The sequence below is a fragment of the Salminus brasiliensis genome, chromosome 23, assembly GCF_030463535.1.
Source record: "Salminus brasiliensis chromosome 23, fSalBra1.hap2, whole genome shotgun sequence".
In the NCBI taxonomy this organism is placed as follows: domain Eukaryota; kingdom Metazoa; phylum Chordata; class Actinopteri; order Characiformes; family Bryconidae; genus Salminus; species Salminus brasiliensis.
The window spans coordinates 24,965,230-24,981,900 of record NC_132900.1 but is presented as its reverse complement, the minus strand read 5'-3'; the positions used below and the strand labels follow the sequence as shown (position 1 = coordinate 24,981,900).

Genomic DNA, 16,671 nt, shown 5'->3' with positions numbered 1-16,671 from the left:
TCTGAGACATTAATTACACTATTGTGATTATATAACCAGCAGCATTCCATGCTTCATAATAGAACATCTAAACAAGTCCATACTGAACTGAGGAAACCCCTTAACGCGGCAAGGCCTATTACACACTACAGTGTATTACTCAGTAACTACACGAACTTCTGTACAAACTGGTGGGGCTATTCTCTGGTAATTTACCAGAATTAATATGGTAATAAGAATTACCATAATTTGTAATAACTTCTTTGGCCCACTGGTGGACCATAAACTTTTAAGGGGTTAATTCATTTTGTAATGTGAGATGTAAAATTTACAAACTACTATTTGGCAGGATTGCTTCTGTCACTTGATAAACTAACACACTGGTGCATGCTATATAAACATTGAGACAGCGAGACATTTGCCTATTCAAAGCTCTCATTTCAGACATACATTGATGAACCCTCAGCCTAACATCCATCACAATACTGAATCTCACTACCAACATATCACCAAGTCACAGTCAGAGCAGTGATTTTGAGCACATCTGTTGAATGGTGTCTCTCATAAAGCTTTGCCACTTCTTACATCCACAGCCTCTCGCACATTAGCAAGAAACTGTAAAGCCAGTCCTGTTAGCAATGTATGTAAAGGAGGCAAGACTTAGTTATTTGTAGTTATTGCTAGGGGCATATCAGTAGTCACTGGATATTGGTTGGGGCATGTCCCTACCGTTCCTACCCTATAGCCCTATGACCTTGGTGAGGTCCAAACCGCGGTGCAAACTGAATCATGACTTTGGTGAACATTTGAGGCAGCGTGACCTCACTAATCTGTGTGCTCTGTGTGTGCTATGTTGTGTTAACAGATCGTGGAGTACGCGTACCAACACAAGATAGCGACTCAGTACCCGGAACCCGCTGATAAGGAAGCATTTGTCCGTTCACTCGTCTTCAACACGGATTACGACGACTTCGCCGTGGATTCATATGGCTGGCCACAGGAGGCCATGTCCATTCAGAACTGCAAACTGTGACCAAATTTCACAGAATACTCAGATATATACTTAATAATATATTACAACGAAATGACTATGCATCCGTTTGAAAGGCACAGGAGTGTTTTTACTTGATGTATTTGCTAGCTATGATCCAAAGAGGCGCACATGAGCACTGAATAAAGCACCTTTTACCTAAAACGTAAAGATCTGTTTTGATTGAGAGACACTTTCCAACTGAAAACATCAGGTGGGTTTCACACATTGGGAATAAAGAGGCTTTCAGAAGAGCTCTGCAAATGGCTGCATGTGACCGCAGGAGAAATTGGACATCACAGTGGGAGGGAACGGCGAGTTTGTGGCAGAGCTTTGACTGACGCCTTGGAAATCAATTCTGTCCCACAGTATAAACACAGCACCATAAAATAAACATTAGGATGGGAAGAAATGTGCCTTCTCTCTCTCTATGCACACTTAATCGATGTCATTTAGTTTCATCTCAACTTACTTTGTTCTTTTAGATCAAAGTAGAGCTCTGAGGTTTTGATCTAAAAAAAAGTTTATTTATTTCAGTACTTCCATTCAAAAAGTGAAATTTGTATATTATATTCATTCATTACACACAGACTGATATATTTCAAGAGTTTATTTCTTTTAATTTTGATGGTTATAACTGACAACTAATGAAAACCTCAAATTTAGTAAATTTGAATATTGTGAAAAGGTTCAATATTGAAGACACTTGGTGCCACACTCTAATCAGCTAATTAACTCAAAACACCTGCAAATGGTCTCTCGGTCTAGTTCTGTTGGCTCCACAATCATGGGGAAGACTGCTGACTTGGCAGTTGTCCAAAAGACAACCATTGACACCTTGCACAAGGAAGGCAAGACACAAAAGATCATTGTTAAAGAGGCTGGCTGTTCACAGAGCTCTGTGTCCAAGCACATTAATAGAGAGGTGAAGGGAAGGAAAAGATGTGGTAGAAAAAAGTATACAAGCAATAGGGATAACCGCACCCTGGACAGGATTGTGAAACAAAACCCATTCAAAAATGTGGGGGAGATTCACAAAGAGTGGACTGCAGCTGGAGTCAGTGCTTCAAGAACCACCACACACAGATGTATGCAAGACATGGGTTTCAGCTGTCACATTCCTTGTGTCAAGCCACTCTTGAACAAGAGACAGCGTCAGAAGCGTCTCTCCTGGGCTAAAGACAAAAAGGACTGGACTGCTGCTGAGTGGTCCAAAGTTATGTTCTCTGCTTGAGGTCCAGTGTAATGTTTCCACAGTCAGTGATGGTTTGGGGTGCCATGTCATCTGCTGGTGTTGGTCCATTGTGTTTTCTGAGGTCCAAATGTCAACGCAGCCGTCTACCAGGAAGTTTGAGAGCACTTCATGCTTCCTGCTGCTGACCAACTTTATGGAGATGCAGATTTTATTTTCCAACAGGACTTGGCACCTGCACACAGTGCCAAAGCTACCAGTACCTGGTTTAAGGATATTTACATTTAAGGCATTTAGCAGACACTCTTATTCAGAGCGACGTACAAAAGTGCTTTGCTATTTCCCCAAGAAAAACCTCAGCTAGTAAGGACCATGATATCCCTGTTCTTAATTAGCCAGCAAACTCGCCTGACCTTAAGACCATAGAAAATCTATGGGGTACTGTGAAGAGAAAAGATGCGATACACCAGACCCAACAATGCAGAAGAGCTGAGGGCCACTATCAGAGCAACCTGGGCTCTCATAACACCTGAGCAGTGCCACAGACTGATCGACTCCATTCTATGCTGCATTGCTGCAGTAATCCAGGTTAGATAGAAGTATTGAGTGCTGTTTATGCTCATACTTTTCATGTTCATACTTGGCCAACATTTCTAAAAATCCTTTTTTTTGTATTGATCTTAAGTAATATTCTAATTTTCTGAGATACTGAATTTAAGGTTTCATTAGTTGTCAGTTATAACCATCAAAATTAAAAGAAATAAACACTTTAAATATATCAGTCTGTGTGTAATGAATAAATATAATATACAAGTTTCACTTTTTGAATGGAATTACTGAAATAAATCAACTTTTTCATGATATTCTAATTTTATGACCAGTACCTGTAAACCAATATACACATTAAGTTGGTGGCTACTGAGAGTGTCTACCTGTAAAAATATATATAACATTAGGATCAAACCAAATAAACATAAAGTTGGTTGTTAGTGAGAGTGTCTACCTGTAAACCTCTATATAACATTATAATAAACCCAAATAAACATAAAGTCAGTGGTTAGTGAGAGTGTCTACCTGTAAAACTCTATATAAGATTAGAATAAACCCAAATAAACATAAAGTCAGTGGTCAGTGAGAGTGTCTACCTGTAAAACTCTATATAACATTAGAATAAACCCAAATAAACATAAAGTCAGTGGTCAGTGAGTGTGTCTACCTGTAAAACTATATATAACATTAGAATAAACAACACAACACGTGTACTCACTAAAGCAAAAAAGTTTAGCCAACCCTCAAATCCTAAACAGCTTACAAGGTTATTCGTATTACAGAGGTGGAACTATGTAGTGTTAGAAGTCTTGCCCAATAACTTTAAAAGGGGGTAGTGCAGCATAGTCACTCAAACCCAGGAATCGAACACTGGACTTTCACATGGTGTGGAAGCTCATCAATGGGTAGATGTGTTGTGCCACTCCAACCACACCAACATGTTGAGTTCCACCAGCTCACCAGACTTTCTGTAATGAAAAACTGAGAAGATGAAGTAGGTGTAGATGGATGGGAACTGGGAATGCTGGCCTTTTTCCAGGAGAGCACTGCTAACAAACTTGCACGCACACAGGACAAGCACAATGCATTGTTTATTTGTATTGTATTATTTTTTATTTATAGTTTTTGGCACAGTGAATAATATTGCAGGAAGTCACAAAGACCCCAGGGTAACATCTAAAGACCTACAGGGCTTTTGCATTGAGCTATGTCGATGTACACTGAAGAAAAACATGTGCAGCAGAATAACAAGGAAAAAACACTGCTGACACGTCTGAGGCAAAAACTGAGGGTAAACCGTGAGTCGCTCATGCAGCAAGACATTATCTGAATCTGCAGGGGCTCAGCGTCTGAACATCACCATCTACTTATCTGTGGATGATTATGTATGAGGAGGGATGGGTGTGAGTGGTATGAATTGGTGTGGATGAGTACGGGAATGGATGGGTATGATGAGCATGGATTGGTATGAGCATGGGTATGGATGATATGCATGGGTATGGATGGGTCTGGTGTATTAAACACTGCAAAAGTTTCAAAACACACCAAATCAGCAGTAAATATATATATATATTAAGCTGCAAAATGAGTGTTCCAAATGTTTCATTCACTGCTGGAGTTCATATATTTGCTCCTTAGCATGATTTGAAACTGAACATAGTCTTGACAACGCTTCCCCACTGCAGTTTTTCAAAGGAATTTCTTTAACATGAGCCATTTACTTATTCCTGAACCATTACATTATGACATTCTGCATACCTTCCACAAAGGTACATTATTCCACAGCCTAGAGAGCATAGCTCAGATCACTGGTGACCTTCTGAATTGACATAACTGTGAGCTTCTGGCTGAGATTGTGTGTTGAACGCTAGAGGAATGTGGAGAATGTACTGTATGTGCTTTCTTTTTTGTGTTTTATTATACCTTTATTTAGCTAGTCAGTCTGTGGAGATCTGTGATCTCTTCATAAGGATTTTCTTGATCAAAATAGCAGAACATATTTACTCCCTGTACCGAATGAACTTCCATGGAATTCTTGTAGAAAAGCTTTTATAGTTCTATATGGCTCTAATGTTGAAAGGGACCCCAGAGGACACATGTACATGAAAGTCTATACTATTATTATTAATAGGCACTTAAAATATTACCTTGTGGCCTCAAAATATTAAATTGTGGACTATATATGGTATGGAGCTTAATATATTCACTTATCATCTCACTTTATCTTCTTGTGGCCAATGGATAAAATATTTATTTGGGGCCTTAATATGTTTAATTGTGAAATTAAAGGAAGATAATATAATAATTTTTTACCTCAACATTATCAAATGGTCTCAGTATAGTATCTTGTAATCTTAAAATATAAGGGTTTAATATTACCTTATAGCCTCAATATATTAGACTGTGAACTTAATATAAGATAATGTATTTATTTGCGTGTCTTATATTAATGTCAACATATTAATTAGTGGCCTCAACATATGAATGTGTATATATATATATATATATATATATATATATATATATATATATATATAATTGTGTATATATTAATATACTAATTATTATTGACTTTAACATATTAATAACTGATGCAAATATATTTATTGTTGTCTCAATATATTCATTTATTCATAATTCATAATATATTATCTCATAATTTCAAAATATTCATTTGTGGTCTCAGTATATAATCTTATGATATCAATATTTTAATAACAGATGTCAATATATTCATTTGTGGCCTCAACACAATATCTTGTAACCTAAATATATTAATTTGTGGCCTCAATATATAAAATGAGGACTTGTAACATAATATATTAATTTGTGATATCAATATATTCATATTTGACCTCAGTATATAATTTGTGACCTTAATATATTAATAAGTGACCTCAAAATATTAACTGGTGAGCAGTTCTGAAAGGGGGTTCTGAGCTTTGGTTCTATATAGAACCACATAAGCATTCTAAAGGTTCCTTCAGATGTCCTGGTTCTCTGCAGAATGACTGGCTTTACTAAAGAACCTCTTCAGAGCTTATTTATTAGAAAGCAGCTTTCACCAATCTTAAAACAGGGGGGCGTGGCTTGCTCGTATACAGGTGTGGGAAGTCTCGTACGCAGAGCGCTGCGCTCGCTGCTCCAGAAGCATGGGGGCACGTGTGTCTTTGCCCTGTCTACGCTCAGAAGGTGGCCTCGGCACCGCGCGCCAGGTGGAGTGACCGTGCCACACAGAACCACCTCAGCGCGGCCATGGAGCTGGACAGCAGCGCGGGAAACGAGACCCTCAAATTACAGAGCGGCTCTGGAGCGAACGGGACAGGGGGCGCGACAGATGAAGACTACAACAGCCTCGTGCACCTGACCGAGACCAAAATCCTGCCTGTTTTCATTGGATTTCTCTGCTCCACTGGGCTCGTGGGCAACATCCTCGTGCTGGTTACTATTTTAAGGTAGGGTTAAAGCTGTGAACTGCACACTAACTAAAGGGTCAGTGGTCAGGTTTAAAGTGGTGTGGATGAGCATTAAGCAAAAGCAATGCAGGGAGGACCTTTGATTATAGACTGTTAATTAGATTGAGTCGGTCTCCGGACTGTTTATGCAGTATGGGCAGGCTGAGGCTGCTGACAGGCATCATTGAACCACAATCAATAAAATATGACTCTAATATATTAGTAAAGCTCCCATGTTCACCTGTTTGCAGGCAGAGTCATTACCGTCTGCAGAGCAGACTGAGTGCATGCTCCTCAGCTGTACAAGGGCTCTTACTCTGCAGTTCTGCTCATTGGTACACTTTGCTTCTCCTCTCTCTGATTTTGCTTCCACTGTCTTTGGTTGCTCATAGGATGGAAACAACAAACAAATAGAGCCTTAAATAGGGCTACGAAACATAGATGGGTATGGATTGTTATAGATGGGTTTAGGTATTGATGGGTAGAGGTATATGTGTGGATGGGCATGGAAAAGAATTGGTATAGATGGGTATGGATGGAATTAATTGTTATAGATGTGTGTGTATTGTATAGATGGGCATGATGGGCAAGTATATATATCAATCAATAGTTATAGGTATGGTTGGTTATGGGCATGTATAGGCTTATGTTTGGCGTTATTGGTTTGGGTATGGATATGAGTATGGGTGAGTATAGGTATGGATGGATATGAGAATGGATAGGTATGTAAGGGTATGGGTATATAGGGTTGTGGGTATGGATGGGTATGTGTAGGTATGAATGGGTATAGATATGTATAGGTATAAGAATGGATGTGTATGGTTATGGATGGGTTTGAATGTCCTGGGTATTGATTAGTATGGATATGTACAGGTATGGATATGGATTGGTATGGGTGGTTATATATGGGTATAAATATTGATATGTATGCATGGGTATGTGTATGGAAAGGTATGAGTATGGTTATTGATTGGTCTGCAGAGGTATGGATATGTATAGCTGAGGATGGGTATGGCAATGAGTATGGATGGGAATGTATATGAATGGATATAGGCTGAATGGGTATGAATGACTGAGTTTAGATGGGTCTGTATATGTATGGGTACAGATGGGTGTAGGTGTGGATGGAAATGGACTGGTTGGTGTTTAAATAAATTAGCATGAAAAAAGAAACCTCTTTGGAACATCCTACTGATAATAATAATTAACCCTTAAGATATAATGTAATCAGGTCTATAATTACCCAGACCGGAGTTGTGAATGTACAGTTTGGCATCTGTGTAGAAGATTTACTGGGTTAGAAAGAAAGTGTCAGAACCGCTAACACATTGCAGTGCAAATGGGCTTCTGATGTAGTTAAAATTCAGCACAGATTCATTCAAGGTAACCTCCTAATGAACACATGCCGCAGAGTGTCGGGAGCCTGAGGAATGACAGCACCTCACCTGAGTGCAAAATCCAGATTGGACCTGTCAGTGGAACTGGTTACACCACATGGGGGAGTCTCCAACTGTATATCAGACATGTAGAAAATACAAAGGGCCAGAACATGACATTATCTGAATCTGCAGGGGCTCAGCATCTGAACATCACTATCTACTTATCTGTGGATGATTATGTATGAAGAGGGATGGGTGTGAGTGGTATGAATTGATGTGGATGAGTATGGGAATGGACGGGTATGATGAGCATGGATTGGTATGAGCAGTTTAATTTGGGGTAGATGTGGGTATGGATAGATATGGATGGTGTGAATGGGTATGTACAGATATGCATGGGTATGGATTGGGCTGGGTATGTATAGATATGGATGATATGGATGGGGTTGGGTATGTATATACATGGATGGGTATAGATAGGGCTGGGTATGTATGGGTATGGTTTGGGTGGGGTATTTATGGATATGAATGTGCTATTCAGATGGATATGTGTGAGTATGGCCACAATCTGATGGGGTTAATCTGTGAGAAATTAATAACACTGTAACCTGTGGTTATTCTCTACCATCATTCGTTAGTTATTCTGATTGCCAGCAGCACTGGACTCAGGGGAAACCCATCTGTAAATATTTTGGCACTCTTGCTCCCTGGTCGAGCAGGTGGCTGCTCATGTGAAAGATCAGCGCAACTGCACAGAAGGTCTGGGAGCAAGGGCATTCCTTAATTGAAACAGAACAAACTGTTGACTTCATCCACACAGTGAATACTGATCTGTCTGATCAGAAAAGCCAGTCATAACCATTAAACAGACATTTAATAAAACTTTTAGCAATAGCACGTTTGTTTAAAGGCCTCACACTGAAGTCTAGTAGCTTTGTACAGACTTGAATGTGAAATTTCTGCATAAGCACTTTTTGTTTCTAAACTGGCATTTATTTCACTGCTCTGAAATCTGAATTTTAAACACCAATTAAAAAGCTGTTTGGTAAAGCTTATCAAGATTATGCTTCCCTGCTTGCATGTGTTACTTGCATGTGTGGCAGTTTTAATTTGTTCATAGCTCTGAAACTTTTCAAATGTGCAGTTACACAGCCAGTAAATGATGTTCTTTCTAACGTATTATATCTTATTTAGGATTTATTTGAGTTATTGAGTTATTTGAGTTTTACTTTTTACTCTGTATCGCCAGATACTTGGAAATCTGGTATCTGTATCAGAAAGGAAGAAGTGGTATCGGTGCATCCCTAAGAATCAACCCAAATAAACATAAAGTCAGTGAGAGTGTCTACCTGTAAAACTCTGTATAAAATCAGAACAAACCCAAATAAACATAAAGTCAGTGGTTAGTGAGAGTGTCTATCTGTAAAATTCTATATAGCATTAGAATCAACCCAAATAGACATTAAGTCAGTGGTCAGTGAGAGTGTCTATCTGTAAAACTCTATATAACATTAGAATAAACCCAAATAAACATAAAGTCAGTCATCATCACCCTTCATATTTGTGAGGCCTACAGGTTTGACAGATTAATGAAGTTTATGAGTCACAAGCATCTTATGTATTCCCGCTACTTTTTACGAGTGCGGAGATATTAATACCACTTTCAAGGAATTCCTCATAGTGTTTCCACTGCTCCAGTACAACCTGTTACTGTCTCACTCTTTCTCCTTCCCTTTATTCTATCACTGCCAAACACTGTTCAACATGACTTCTCCTCAGACAGATGTAGCTGTGAGTGCTCTCTGTTTGTAAGGATGGTAATTTCTCCTTCACAGAGACAGGTGCAGAATAGTTCCCAGCACAGGAAAAACACAGCGGATCTAATTGAGCAAAATTATATCTGACTGAATCACTGTTAGAACCTTTACTCTGTGACTGAGTTTCATCCGTTTCTGGAAAATGTGGGTAAATCTATAATCAGAAGTTATTTTGGTCAGTGCTCTGATGGTTTCGCTGCGTTTCCCTGCAGATGATTCCAACCCTCGAAGGAGCGGATGCAGTTTAGATAGACCCTGATGGACACACTTAGTGATGGCTCCTCAAACTGCCTCTCTAAGGTCAAACAGGTCATACATAAACTGACATCGTTTTTATCCTTTAAGATCAACAGAGGAAGGAGCACATTAAAGTGTCAAAAATAAATCAGTCTTCCATTGGTCATTAGAATTGTCAGTCTTATGACACACTTTGTACATTTACACTGTAATAAATGAAGAACCACATTTAAATTAGTTGATGAAGAAACTTCTCTAGTAGAAACCCTAGGGTACAGGTTCTTCAGCAATTTAATGGGTCTTCAAACTCAAGTCTGTTTGCATATTTTTAATGGAACCTATTATGGAAAATATTTATGGAAGACAAAATTACTTCCTTTGAAAGGTGGTACAAAGTAATCCTGAAGAAGAACTGCAATTGGTTCCATAAAGAACTGGTAGATGAAGAAACCCTAGAGATGTTACACTAGGAACCCATTCTTTTATGAAATCCAAATGGTTCTTCTATGGCATCCCTCAGTAAAACCCTCAGATGACGAACGTTATCAAACATCTCACTGGATGGTTCAGGATTTTAGATGATCACCACCCCACAGCTAAATGCTGGGGGGGGGGGGAGTTATTCCTTGGCATGGTGCCAATAGGTTCATGTTTATCTGCTCCAGAGAGTTCTGTTTGCAGTTTGTCTCTATAAGGACTAGTCTAGCTGTGTGTGCGTGCATTTGCACACACAGTGGAAGTCCACAAAAATTTGGACCTATAGTGTGTATTGTATGTGTCAGACAAAAACGCTGTGTCGTTGTTTGTGTAGAATTTTTGGATGGACCAATGGAAATGCTCCAAAATGACTTCCTTGATAAGTCAAGAAGGTGTTTTCTCCTTTACATTTAAAGCTTTCATTTTGGAGATGATGAGTGACAAGGTTTTTGAGTGGACGTGACAATGTATGGTTTGTGTTTTCAGGTCCAGTAAGAAGACGGTGCCCGATGTGTACATGGGTAATCTGGCAGTAGCTGACCTAGTCCATGTGACTGTGATGCCCTTCCTTATTCACCAGTGGGCACGTGGAGGACACTGGGTGTTCGGCAGCTCTCTCTGCGCCATCATCACCTCCATGGACAACTGCAACCAGGTGGCGTGTGCTGCGGTAATGACCGCCATGAGTCTGGATAGGTGGGTCAGTAGCTTGTTCAAAGTAGCATCCCCCAACATCAGACATACCTGACCTCACTGATGCTCTCACTCTTGTGGGGGAGGGCTGAATGCAATCAAATGCTTCTCACAGCAATGTTCCAATGTTTTGTGTAAAGCTTTTCAAGAACAGAAGAAGCTGTTACTGCCGCAAAGGAAGGGGGGGGGGCTCCTGGCTAATGCCCTTGATTTCAGAAGAAACACTGGAGGAGCAGATGTCCAATTACTTTTGGATTGTGTTATGGTGTGGAGTTAGGCAACAGTGTTTATGTAAGGGTGTTTATCTCCATGCTGGGAGAGAGAGAGAGAGAAAGGGAGGGACTTCATTGGCTAATTTGAAAAACACCTGTGATACAATACAGTGAAATCATTCCATGCCAAGATAAGATGAAAGCCGGGATGTTTTCAAGCTGAGGAACATTTTGGCCTTTGGCCTGCACGTCTCCAGGTAGCTGCTCAACCCATTGGAGATAAAGGTTCCTGGAGTCATTCTCAGGCAGAATGAATTCTGCCCTTTTTTCTTTGTCCTCAGTCTCTAATGAAGCCCTGCTTATTTATGTAGTTATTTATTTATTTATTTTGGTATCTCTTTTTATCGTAGCTCTGTGTCGTGTCTGCTGACCTTTCAGATGAGCGCGTCTCATGGCAGGACCAACACTGAATGCACCCAGCAACACAGGAACTTCCTGTCAGAGGAGAAATGCCTCGGCACAAATGGTGGAAATGGGGTCACTTGCATAATTTCTGCACAACATACTCTGCATCTGGGAATTGTCAATCCAGGGCTTATTGTTTAATTAGGAAGGAATTATCTCCTACCTTCAACCAACAACTTCTGAGACACAATAGCCCGGCCAAACATCAGAAAAGGAACACTCTGGGAAGCTTTACACTAGACGTTAGAATATCACTGTGAGGAGGATTTGACTGCATTCAGCCCAGAAGAGCGAGAGCATCCATGAGGTCAGGCTGTGATGTTGGATGATTAGTTTTGCCACTTCAGCTCATCCAAAAAGGTATTAGATGGAGCTCCATCACTTCAGAGAATGCAGCTCCAATTTATTAGGGCTTCTAGCTCACGCTCCACATTGGGTACGGTGACCTTGGGCTCTTAGAAAAGCAAACTTTAAGACACCAAACATGTCCTGACTGACTGACTAACTGACTGACTGACTGACTGACGACTTTTAGGGTAAAAGGGGCGAAACTAGAAATTTGATTTGTGAAACTGAACTATGGCTTTAATGCTGCTGAAGGTATCTGGCCCTGGTTCATCCTTTCCGTCTGACGAGCCTCCGGACGAGGTCAAGGACGATCCGTGTTAATCTCTTTGTGTGGGTGATGTCCTTCATCATGGTGCTTCCAGCCTGGCTTCACTCGAAGGTGATCCGCTTCAGGGATGGGCTGGAGAGCTGCTCGCTCAACCTGGTGTCCCCCAGAGAGGTGCTGTGGTATGGACCTGAATTTATTCTTCTCAACTGCATCTCATTGTTTAAATTTATAATGTTAAAAAGCCTGACTTCAGCTCCACAATCTGACTGACACTTGGTGAACATTATTAGAACCCTCTACTTTGGTCTGTGTTATATGTGTGTGTGTGTGTGTGTGTGTGTGTGTGTGTGTGTGTGTGTGTGTGTGTGTGTGTGTGCGTGAGCGCAGGTACACACTCTACCAGACCATGACGTCCTTCTTCCTCCCTTTACCCCTCATCCTTACCTGCTACATTCTCATCCTCTGCTACAGCTGGAGAATGTACCGTAAAAACAAACAGGCTCGCAGGTAAGCATGTTACACCTGTAAGGTGTGTTACTGTCGCTACAGGTGTGTTACTGTCGCTACAGGTGCAGGTATGGAACTGTGTGTTTCTGATGCCTTTTTGCAGGTGCAGAACTTATTAGAGCCTTATTCTGAGTATTATTGTTATTAGAGCTTCATTCTGAATATTAATGTTAGAACTTCATTATTGGTGTTTTTTTCTTTAGAAATCAATACTAGATATTATTGATATTAAAGCTTAATTATAGATGTTAATGTTATTAAAACTTCATTCTGGATATTAATGTTATTAGAGCTACATTTTAGATATTAATTTTACTGTAAATGTCTTTTTTAATTTGTTTTATTAGATGCTTATTCAGGATGTTCTGCTTCTCTCTCAGTTTGTCAAGCTATTTGATGTAAACAGTCATTTTCACAGACAGCAGATTGTGTGTGACTGACGTCTAGTCTATTCATATCCTGGTGTTTTTCAGGTACAGCACCAGCGTGCCACGTCAGCGTGTGGTCCGTCTCACTAAGATGGTTTTAGTGCTGGTGGCCGTGTTCGTGGTCAGTGTGGCACCATATAACGTCCTTCAGCTGGTGAACCTGCAGGTCCTGCGACCCTCGCTGGCCTACCACACCTGCTACTACCTGAGTGTGTGCCTGAGTTACGCCTCCAGCAGCATCAACCCCTTCATCTACATCTCCCTAAGCGGACACTTCCGCCACCGCCTGGTCTGCCGTGATGCGCCCAGCGTGCCCTGCAGCGGAGAGAAGAAGGCCGAGCCACGGGCCAGCTTCTGAAACAAACACCTGGAGGGCTGCAGCTACTGGTCCATTTAATCAGTTCATCATTGATTATCATGATGACTTTACTTAGAATTTATAATGCTCTGTAATGTTTATATGATCTACATGGTTCTGACAGACTGCAATACGCCACAGGAAGTGTAGGGGGCGATATGGAGGTGTGTATTATTCATACATGTCTAAAACATGAACATGAACTATTAGCCGGGAGTTTGTACCCCTTTGCTGGAATAACAGCCTCTGCTCTTCTGGGAAAAGCTTTACACTGGATGATGGAACACTGCTGTACAGAGGATTTGAATGCAGTCTGCCCTGAGAGTGAGAGCGTCAGTTAAATCAAGTGCTGATGTTGGATGATTAGGTCTACGTTCCAGCTCATCTCAAATGTATTGGATGGAGCTGCATCACCTCAGAAAACGCAGCTCCACTGCTCCACAGCCCAGTAAGGCTGGGGGCTTTATACCTCTCTAGCCCACGCTTGGCATTGGGCTATTTGACCTACTTTAGAGGTAGCACCTCACACTTCCCTGGTTATTACTGACAACATACGAGGCATTTTGGCTCCCTATTACTCCTTAAGCTGTTTGTCACACACTGAGTGAAAAGGTCAGACACCCTTAGTCATTTGTAGAATTGAAAGGAGAACAGGGAATAAACCATAATGAGCGTACTGGCATTCAGGTTGACCCTTTCAGGCACACCTCAGTCTGTGGGAACCACCCTCTATGATGTTCTGTTTAAATGGAGGGTAAATGTAAATGTAGAAGCACAATTAAAGAGTGAAAAGCTTGTGGACACAAAGCAGGTAGCTAAATAAATATCGGAAAAATAGCTTCAGCTCTAGGAAAAACACGCTGTTGCTATACAGGGTATTGCACCAGCTAGCACAAAATGCTAACGGTCATCTCGTATAGAAGCTATACGGTAAACGTTTACGAAGATCCTGAATCGTTCTGGGAAACGATTTATTTTAAAGATCGCTTTAAAGTAATATTTTTGGATCAACTACACTTGGGTCAAGGGTGTTAAATCTGAGTACATTTGATAGTTTTTTTCTTTACTTTTCTAAAAGCTGTGAGGGATTAGATTTAGAAACTCTGGCAAGACCAGAATTGACCCTAAAAATGGCCCATGTGTAAATAGGCGAACAGGGTCTGTGGATTATGGTTTGTTGGCTCCCTCTGCTGTTTTAGGGATGTTTCTACAGCAAATGGCCTTTCAGATGTAGACTTTTGTAGATAGATTTTGTAGCAGGTCCCTTAAGAAGGTATTGGTGTTGGTATTCAGCTGAATTCATTATGAGATTTCTTTTTTAATACATTCAAACATAGGCATCAGTTTCACTGTTTATAGTTGTTCTCAGCACCAATTCCAAGCATTTAAAAGGAAATTCCACCAATTTTTCTTTTTTTTCCTGTTGAAAAAAATATATTTAAAAATCCTTCCCAGTGAGAGAGTTACTGTATTTGCTTAGGAGTTCAGGGTCTCTGGCAAGACCAGATGTGTATATAGGCGAACAGGGTCTGTGTATCATGGTTTCTTGGCGTCCTCTGCTGTTTAAGAGATGTAAGTGTTACTACAGCTTTTTGTTTGTTGCAGGTCAGTTGAGAGGGTTTGGTGTTGGTATATGGTGACTATTATTTTTTTAAATTAAATTCAAACATAGGCATCGCTTTTCCTGTTAGTTTTTGCCATTCCAAGCATTTAAAGGAGATAAAAACCTATATATATTATCTATATAATTCAGTGCTTAAGATGAACACATTCAGAGTGGGGTTTGGTGTGACATTGAGATTTATTGTAGAGGAAATTGTAGACTTCTTTACGGTGGTGGCGAATGGAACCAGGTGTCGTTTGCCATGACTACAACACAAAAAGACATTTTATGTATTATTATTATTTATGTATTAAGCCACCAGTGAACCTACACATGCCTTCTGAGTTTTATATGGAGTTTTGATGATTGTAATCTTGTAACCTTTTGGGGACTATTGTGTTTGCAGCACAACAGGCTGCATGTATCCTTTGACCATTTTAATGATAACCCAAAATCTTCTCAAAACTATGGTAATGCGCTCCGAGTGGTCCAGCGGACTAATGCGCTGCCACTGTGATCTGAGGATGGCTAGTTTAAATCTTGGGTCATGCTGCTTGTTATCAGCAGCCGGAGTCAGACAGAGCACAGTTGGCTTTGCTTTCTCAGTGGTGGGTTAATGGCACCTCCTCCTCACATCACTCCTAGGGTGATGTTGGTCAGCACATGCGTCTGTTAGCTGCTGTATCTGGGGAGTCACGCATTCCTCTGAATGCGTTGGATACCTACCATGTGTAGGAGGATACATGTGCTAGCCTTCTCCCTCCTAGTTTTGGGGCATTGCTAGTGATAGGGAGAGTTCATATTAATGGCTAAATAAATTTTCAATTTTATTATTATTATTATTTTTTTGTTATTTTTTAGATACATTTCTTCAACACGGAGTGTTTTACACCAAACCCAGCCTGAATGACTTTGTTTACATCTTAATAGTTTTATGATGTAGGAATCTCAGACCGATATGGGCAGCACTGTTCCAAAATGTAAAATTCAACACTAAACTAATGTAACTGCTGTGAATGTCCTGCCCTGTCCAGTCAGTTGGACTGGACGGACTGGACCTATTTCAAGCTGAATGATGGTCTGCCTACTGATGACTACATTGGGATCTACAGTTCAAGCATTCCTTCCTGTGAGAGACCTTGAATAATTGCAGATGTGCAAAGTTACTGTATTTGCTTAGGATTTGTTTGGGAGACTGCGCCCGCATTACGTACGTCTGTATTTTGTAAAACTTTAAATTTTTCACTTTTCTCATTGTTGCTTTTTTTATGAATGTTCTACTGTGTTTAGCTCTGCTTTTTCCCTCAATCCATGTTTGTAGACAACAGAAGGCCTAATTACACTGTAAACTGTACGTGGCTGCGTCTGTTTAAGCTGTACATCTGTGAGCACAGGCTAGTTACCGCACTGCCAGCCTGCTGCACTCTTAACAAATAAAGGCCTCTTAATGATTCTTGGTTTGGCTGCACGTGTAAATAAAACATCAGAAATAGTGTGCAGGTTCTTCAAACGTTTAAAGGTTCTCCAAAGCAGTGGTTCTCAATCCGCTCCTCAGACCCCCCCGCCCAGATGGTCTGCACTTCTCCTTAGTGTTGAGTAGAGTCCTGAAAGGTGTTCTCCTACAGCATTGCTGCTTTATTTGGAAAAGTGTGTGTGGAGGCCTTTAGGCCTGCT

At 40.5% G+C, this 16,671-nt stretch overlaps 2 protein-coding genes across 2 annotated transcripts in view; both read left to right on the top strand.

Moving 5' to 3' along the window:
- me1 (malic enzyme 1, NADP(+)-dependent, cytosolic) overlaps positions 1–1,068 on the top strand; it is an 86,783-nt gene extending 85,715 nt beyond the window's left edge. The window contains exon 14 of the mRNA XM_072668930.1: positions 845–1,068. Coding sequence (XP_072525031.1) covers positions 845–1,012 — 168 coding nt within the window. The 3' untranslated portion in view covers positions 1,013–1,068. The remainder of the gene's footprint in view (positions 1–844) is intronic.
- A 4,843-nt stretch (positions 1,069–5,911) lies between these two features.
- On the top strand, positions 5,912–16,430 carry mchr2a (melanin concentrating hormone receptor 2a). The gene is made up of 5 exons (XM_072668771.1): positions 5,912–6,205; positions 10,602–10,811; positions 12,086–12,280; positions 12,489–12,608; positions 13,082–16,430. Exons 1-5 carry the CDS (start codon positions 6,006–6,008, stop codon positions 13,392–13,394), a joined length of 1,038 nt encoding a protein of 345 aa, XP_072524872.1. The 5' UTR covers positions 5,912–6,005; the 3' UTR covers positions 13,395–16,430.
- The last annotated feature ends 241 nt before the right edge of the window (positions 16,431–16,671 follow it).

Bases quoted from the DNA above. Each gene is read 5' to 3' on its own strand.
- mchr2a (XM_072668771.1), top strand. From the start codon at position 6,006: ATGGAGCTGGACAGCAGCGCGGGAAACGAGACCCTCAAATTACAGAGC. The intron at 10,812-12,085 runs GTGGGTCAGTAG...ATGCTGCTGAAG, and splicing joins ACCGCCATGAGTCTGGATAG to GTATCTGGCCCTGGTTCATC. The intron at 12,609-13,081 runs GTAAGCATGTTA...GGTGTTTTTCAG, and splicing joins AAAAACAAACAGGCTCGCAG to GTACAGCACCAGCGTGCCAC.